Genomic DNA, 7,500 nt, shown 5'->3' on the forward strand with positions numbered 1-7,500 from the left:
AAAAAAAAAAATCAAAAACTACCTTTTAATCTGGTTTCTGTAAGAGGACGAACATGACACAAACATTCTTAACATTTTCCAATGCTGTAAAAATGTGTAAAAATGAATATTCTATTTTCTATCTATATTCTTGCTTGGCTCTCGACGAAGGCGGACGCTTTTGCTTTCTGCACCCCCACCCTTCCCTGCTCGCCACTCAGTCCATGTGCTGTCATTGTCTGACTTTTACTTGGGCAGCCTGCTACCAAAACAACATCTGCTATCTCGACCTTCCACTGATGAAAGTATGCACGGAAGCTAGTCCCCCACCATCGCCCCCTCCTTCATAGATTCCCTTGTTTCACTGTCTTCATTGTTTATGTCTTGTGACCTGTTGTAACTGTCATATGCTTGTGCAGGAGTTTTTTTGCCTCACTCAAACAATCCTCAAAATGAGGGCAGTTGGAGTGTGTTTTTTTTTCCCCCCCTCTCCCTCCCTTGTGGTTTCTTTCTGACGTTCGGGTTGAGTGAACGCTGGCGCGTTTTGGCTGCCGCTGCTCAACCCGTATTGTTTTGTGTTTTTTGTTATTGCAATGTGTCCTTGAGTGTCTTGAAAGGCGCTTATAAATAAAATGTATTATTATTATTATTATTATTATTGCATTTCAACATTTCAGTCAACGACGATTTACGTTACAGCCTGTGACACACGTTTCTATTAGCAGGGCGGGATGCCAGGCAGGTGGCTGTTGTTAAAAAACAAAACCAAAAAAAACCCGACATTTCATGTATAATTCACTAAGGGTACTGGCAAATAATGGGAATCTGGAGGGCCGAGAGAAGCATTTTAAAACCATACACGAAAGGTACAATAGTTAAGTATGTCCCATGCATCCGCGTCAGGTCTCGATGAAGGTCGGTAGTGATTCACAAATTCCTATGTCTAACTTTATTTTTCTGTTTCGTTCATCTTAGGGGCCGTTGTGGCTGTTGCTCGCAATGGCACGCGTGTTAAATTATCACTATTTGTTGGAGAAATGCCAGTCTACTTCTGGATTCGTATTGAGGTGCCCACAGCCAGGCTCAAGAATCACGGGATTGTTTTGTGCCCCTTTCACTCGGAGATCCGTCGTTGTATGTCTACACACGTGTGATCTCATTCTCTGTGTGGTGTGCATTTTTTGGCAATATTGGTTAACGCAAAGTACCTGGTTGACAGGGTCCCACATCTCCAAGTCTCCTTGTTTAAGCCACGTTCTGAAGTCTTTGGTGGTGTCTCCCCCATCAACATTGAGCTTCTTGTGCTGCACATGTACAAATAGCAACATGGTATTAGCAGACAATGTATGAAAACTAGCCCCCCCTGCGCCACCCTCACACACACACACACACACACACACACACACACACGCACATGCACACGCACGAACACAAATGTGCGCACATTACTTTAAGAATGATTTTGCCCTTGAGGTGTGTGGGTGATGGCAGCTGCTCGGCCATGTGCTCCAAGGGCTCAAGAAGCAGTTTGTCTCCAAACACTTCTTTAAAGATGCGGGCCATTTGACGCTGCTGCTCGAGTGGGCAATGCTCTTCGATCGAGAGAATGACTGGGAACCTTAGAAAAGAGCGTTATGATGAAAAAAAAAGTTGAACATAGTAGAACTCTTGTATTTGCAATGTTTGTGGACAAGGTTGCAGTCATCAGAGCAGGTATCTCACCTGCTTCCCGTTACCCATCTCGAACATTCAATTGCTCTTCTTTGTTTGATCAGTGGGCGGCCCGGTAGTCCAGTGGTTAGCACGTCGGCTTCACAGTGCAGAGGTACCGGGTTCGATTCCAGCTCCGGCCTCCCTGTGTGGAGTTTGCATGTTCTCCCCAGGCCTGCGTGGGTTTTCTCCGGGCGCTCCGGTTTCCTCCCACATTCCAAAAACATGTGTGGCAGGCTGATTGAACACTCTAAATTGTCCCTAGGTGTGAGTGTGAGCGCAGATGGTTGTTCGTCTCGGTGTGCCCTGTGATTGGCTGGCAACTGATTCGGGGTGTCCCCCGCCTACTGCCCGATGACAGCTGGGATAGGCTCCAGCACCCCCCGCGACCCTAGTGAGGATCAAGCGGCTCGGAAGATGAATGAATGAATGAATGTTTGATCAGTTTGAGGCTGTCACACTTATCTCCTCTGAGGATTTTTTTTTTCTGAATGAAATACACTTTCCCCGATTGAAGTGATATTCTTGCTTTTTTAAAGAAAACAGGCGGATGCGATTGGATTTCATGTTCAATTGATTACAAGCAGGACTCGACACTATGGAGCCCAATATTCTCATTTCTTGCCTTGAGCGTTGTGTCTGCATCAGTGGCAGTGCTCTTTTGTTGTTTTGCTCTTATGTATCCAATAGAAGGATGTATGAGTAACTTTTGCTGAATATTGTTCGTCTTCCACAAGGTTACATTCTTGGTGCTATCCTCTCGGTCCTATCTAAACTCTTCCCTTGAAAGTTTAAAGCAGATTAGGCTCGCTCTATGGGGGGGGCTCACCAACACATTCTTCTAATTTGCTTGGTAAAATGAATGTCCTCCCAATCCCACATTACAAGATGTACTCCATATTGTAGGTCAGTCAACAACTTTCATTCATTTTTCAAACCGCTTGATCCTCACAAGGGTGCTGGAGCCGATCCCAACTGTCTTCGGGCAGTAGGCGGGGGACACCCTGAATCGGTTGCCAGCCAATCGCAGGGCACACAGAACCGAACAACCATTCGCGCTCACACTCACACCTAGGGGCAATTTGGAGGATCCAGAGAAAACCCACGCAAGCACGGGGAGAACATGCAAACTCCACACAGGGATGCCGGAGCTGGAATTGAACCCGCTGCACTGTTAAGTCAACGTGCTAACCACTCACTATCGGGCGGCCCTTCAGTCAAAGACAATTAGAGCAAATCTTTCAAATCATTTATTAAAACTCACCTGTTCCAAAATTCTTTTAACATCTTTGAATCACTTTTACCCATTTTTGCCTTGTTTGTTTTAAAACCTGTATAATTTGCTTTAAAGTTCCAGTTTTTTTAATCCGTGTAGCTCAATTCTTATGAAAAGTGCTTTCAAATATAATGTATGATTATTATACTTATTAATCATCACCATAATCATCATAATAATCTAAACAATCCCAAACTTGACATGGTGCCCCAAGGGGTGAGCAAGAGTAATGCACACATTTCTCCCGGTTGCTCTTAAATATCTCCACTCTTCGTGACATTGCCATTCTCGCTACAATAATATAAACTTTTTTTTTTAATGAGGTGTTCAGTCAGACATCTGTTTTATACATCCTCATCCTGAGGTTCTTTCATTTATGAATGAAAACATTTGACAATGCCTGCATTTTAATCAAACACGTTTTTAAATGTTTCATTGTAGGATGAGAAATGTCTTCTGCTGTGCCATTTCCATTGAGTCACTTGTCTTACTGTATGGCATCGGAGTTGCCCCGTTCACAGGAATGTTTTTTTTAACCAAGTGAACGTATGGAATATTTTTTAGTTCACATTTTGAGCAAATGATATTTCAAATTTGAAGATTCAATGGCCATGAATTAAAAACGTGTTTAAAAAAAATTAAAGCAATTGACAGCACTTGACAAATGTCGTCTTACAAAACTGGCAAGTGCAGATTTAAAGTTAATCATTTCCAAATCTAAACATCATTAAGCTTTCTTTGCTAAATTTTAAAATTAAATAGTCCATTTACATGCCTTGGAACGTAAATGTTCATCTAAAACACTGCCAACACCAGGTAAAGAAATACAGTAGAAAATAATATAGAAGCAGCGTCTGCTGTGATGCGGACGTTGTATCGGTCTGTCGTGGTGAAGAAGGAGCTGAGCCAAAGGGCGAAGCTCTCAATTTACCGGTCGATCTACGTTCCAACCCTCATCTATGGTCACGAGCTATGGGTCGTGACCGAAAGAACGAGATCCCGGATACAAGCGGCCGAAATGAGTTTTCTCCGCAGGGTGTCCGGGCACTCCCTTAGAGATAAGGTGAGAAGCTCGGTCATCCGGGAGGGGCTCGGAGTCGAGCCGCTTCTCCTCCACATCGAGAGGAGCCAGATGAGGTGGCTTGGGCATCTGATTCGGATGCCTCCTGAACGCCTCCCTGGTGAGGTGTTCCGGGCATGTCCCACTGGGAGGAGACCCCGAGGAAGACCCAGGACACGCTGGAGAGACTATGTCACCCAGCTGGCCTGGGAACGCCTCGGGATCCCCCGCGGAGAGCTGGAAGAAGTAGCTAGGGAGAGGGAAGTCTGGGCTTCCCTGCTAAAGCTGTTGCCCCCGCGACCCGGCCCCGGATAAGCGGTAGAAGATGGATGGATGGATGGATAATATAGAAGAGTTGCCATGTTAGCTTGGCCCTCAGCCAAGGTCTCAACTAAACTCAATCCAAAACCAAAAATTACATGCATTTAAGCACAAAATCTCACTCTTTTACTTATAAAGTGTTATCATAATTATAATAATACTTTCTTTGTTGTACTTACTCCGAGGTAACAAATGCATGCTGATTGATGGCTTTAACCACATCTTCAAACTTGATTTTGGTAGTCCTGGTCCAACCATGATAGATGATTGGTTCTCCAGGTCCTTCCCAGCAGTCCACTGGAATCCACACCAAAATCACAAACATGAGAAACACGGTTGGGAAAGCGAAATTCATGTGGTCCAAGTGGAGGATATACTGACGTTCAACACAACGACATCCCAGGCGCAGACAGCGCACATAAGCCTCTGTGGATGACTCACTACGAAGCTGGTCACCTGTCAGGTATCTATTAAAAAAAAAAAAACAGAATGAATGAAGTCATTAAAATCATGTTTGTTGGTGGTAAATTACAAAGGGAAGTTCGGTGGTATTTCAGTTCCTATCACCAATTGTCATTGAACATCTGTTTATATATATGTATGAGTAATTTAAGTACCTAGGATCAAGAGTGCAGAGCAGCGGAGACTGTGGAAGAGAAGTGAAGAATAGAGTGCAGGCAGGATGGAACAGCTGGAGAAAAGTGTCAGGAGCGATTTGTGATACAAGGGTGTCAGCTAAAGTGAAGGGAAAAGTTTACAGAACAGTTGTGAGACCGGCCATGATGTATGGTCTAGAAGAGACACTAGCAATTGGCAAAAGACAGGAGGCAGAGTTAGAGGTGGCTGAGTTAAAGATGCTGTGATTCTCCTTAGGAGTGACAAGGAGGGACAGGATCAGAAATGAGGTCATCAGAGGGACAACTCAGACAGGAAAGTTTGGAGAAAATGTGAGAGAAGCCAGACTGAGATGGTTTGGAAATGTACAGAGGAGTGACAGTGGATACATTGGTAGGAGAATGTTAGTGATGGAGCTACCAGGTAGGAGACAGAGAGGAAGGCCAAAGAGGAGATTCATGGATGCCGTGAGAGAAGACATGCAGGTAATTGGAGTCAGAGTAGAGGATGCAGAGAACAGGGAAAGATGGAAATTAATGAACTCGCTGTGGGAACCCCCTGAAGAGGGACAAGCCGAAAGGAGAAGAAGAAGATATATATATATATATATATTAAAATATATATATATCTATATATATATATAGATATATATATAGATATATATATATATATTAGAGCTGTCAATTGATTAAAATATGTAATCTAATTAAAAACGCAACTGTCATAATTAACTCAAATGAACTAAAATATTAATCGTGATTACTCACACATTTTTTATTGTTTCTGAATTTCCTTTTACATTTTTGTCCTATTTTTTCCCCATTTTAATGCTCTCATCAACATGGAATCATGAATCAGTTTTAATAATAATAATAATAATAATAATAATAATAATAAATTTTATTTATAAGCGCCTTTCAAGACACCAAAGGACACTTTACAATAACAAAAAACACAAAACAATACGGGTTGAGCAGCGGCAGCCAAAACGTGCCAGCGTTCACTCAACCCGAAGGTCAGAAAGAAACCACAGGGGGAGGGAGAGAGGGAGAAAAAACCCACACTCGAAATACCCTCATTTTGAGGATAATTTGAGTGAGGCAAAAAAACTCCTGCACAAGCATATGACAGTTACAACAGGTCACAAGACATAAACAATGAAGACGGTGAATCAAGGGAATATATGAGGGAGGGGGTAATGTTTTCTATGTGCCAAATGCAAATATTTACTTAAATAACAATTTCAATTTTCAATTTTACATGAACATTTTTCACTTGGTGCAGTTATTCACACATAATCTCTCACACAATATTACTGTCCATCAACAACGGTGAAAAAAAATATTTTGTCGCACAACAGCTGCTTTAACAGCTTTCTTAATGAAATCAAAACAGAGCAATATAACATTATAAAGTGCACATCTAAGGTAAACTAGTACTCAGCCTATTGTGGATTTAAACCATGGTTGCATACTTTGTTTTTCTCAAGTTTGCTTTCAACACAGTAGTCTGTTTCTGTATGTTTGTTGGAGAATAACGAGACACCGGACACCTGTGTTCATTATGTGTCGCTGTATTCAAAACTGCCGGCCGTACAAACAAACGCACGCACTTCCCCCGTGCTGCTGGGGCAAACCATTCTGAAAGGGGGGAGTGACTCCCCCAACACAGTCAGGCTATGTTGATTGTGTTGGTCCTTCTTGCGCGGAAGTCTCTCTACGGTTTTGTGTAGACCTCATTTCGAATGACTACACTTGGTTCGATGACAACACTGGAGACGTTTTACTTTCGCTAGGTCGCTACCACTGTAGCGCACTGTCACTGTCAGACGAACACAGAGAAGCTCCACCCGCTCTATTTATATGGACACAGAACACTGTAACCTTCCACACAAAATAGTTCCAAACAAGTAACAATCGCGTCAGCGGCATACATCGAATACCTGTATGATACAGAGAGAGAGAAGAAGAGATAACTTTGGTCTTGTCAGTGCAGCAATCTGGCAACTTTTTAAAAGTAAACTTTCCATTCATAAACTCTTTAAGTATCCGTTTTCGGTGTCTCGTGCTGCCGTGGCTGGCAAAACAGACATGGGCGTGGACTTCTGCAGCGCGCTTGTTGTTTTGTTTCTGGTATATTTATAGAGCAACGTAACATCCACTTGTGACGTGTGCCGCATTAATCTCGTGAGAAAAATTTGAATCCCGTTAAAATTCATTTAAATTAATGCCAATAAAAACGTGCTAAACTGACAGCTCAATTTTTTTGTATCTTGAATGTTTTCCTTTTGAGGCATGTTTTCATTTTGAGGCATTTCGTAACTTCGAGGTACCACTGTTTGAGTGCCATTCTTATGTGACGAAACTATAATCCTACCTCCATATGGATAATTGTTCATACTGTCTAGAGCACTCTTTCATGTCCTGGAGCTGCTCATCCAGAGTTGAATCATCATTCATCTTGTTGTCAACTGGGTGAACATTAACCAGGCTGAGAGGTGGGAGAGCTGCAATGTTGTCTGTCCTGTGCCAGGGCGAGG

At 42.7% G+C, this 7,500-nt stretch overlaps 1 protein-coding gene across 9 annotated transcripts in view; it reads right to left on the bottom strand.

Annotated features, from left to right (window-relative positions):
* Nucleotides 1–7,500, bottom strand: part of plcg2 (phospholipase C, gamma 2) — an 86,149-nt gene that overhangs the window by 38,253 nt on the left and 40,396 nt on the right. For 2 of the 9 annotated variants that reach the window (XM_052060820.1, XM_052060814.1), the window contains exons 14-15: nt 1,429–1,597; nt 1,188–1,283 (exon numbers count right to left, since the gene is read on the bottom strand). The exons of 4 other annotated variants lie outside the window; for them this stretch is intronic. In XM_052060820.1, coding sequence (XP_051916780.1) covers nt 1,188–1,283; nt 1,429–1,597 — 265 coding nt within the window. Of the gene's footprint in view, nt 1–1,187; nt 1,284–1,428; nt 1,598–4,525; nt 4,644–4,727; nt 4,814–7,500 lie in introns of all 9 variants that reach the window. 3 more of the 9 variants (XM_052060818.1, XM_052060817.1, XM_052060816.1) reach the window with 3 other exon arrangements.

The sequence above is a fragment of the Hippocampus zosterae genome, chromosome 3, assembly GCF_025434085.1.
Source record: "Hippocampus zosterae strain Florida chromosome 3, ASM2543408v3, whole genome shotgun sequence".
Classification (NCBI taxonomy): domain Eukaryota; kingdom Metazoa; phylum Chordata; class Actinopteri; order Syngnathiformes; family Syngnathidae; genus Hippocampus; species Hippocampus zosterae.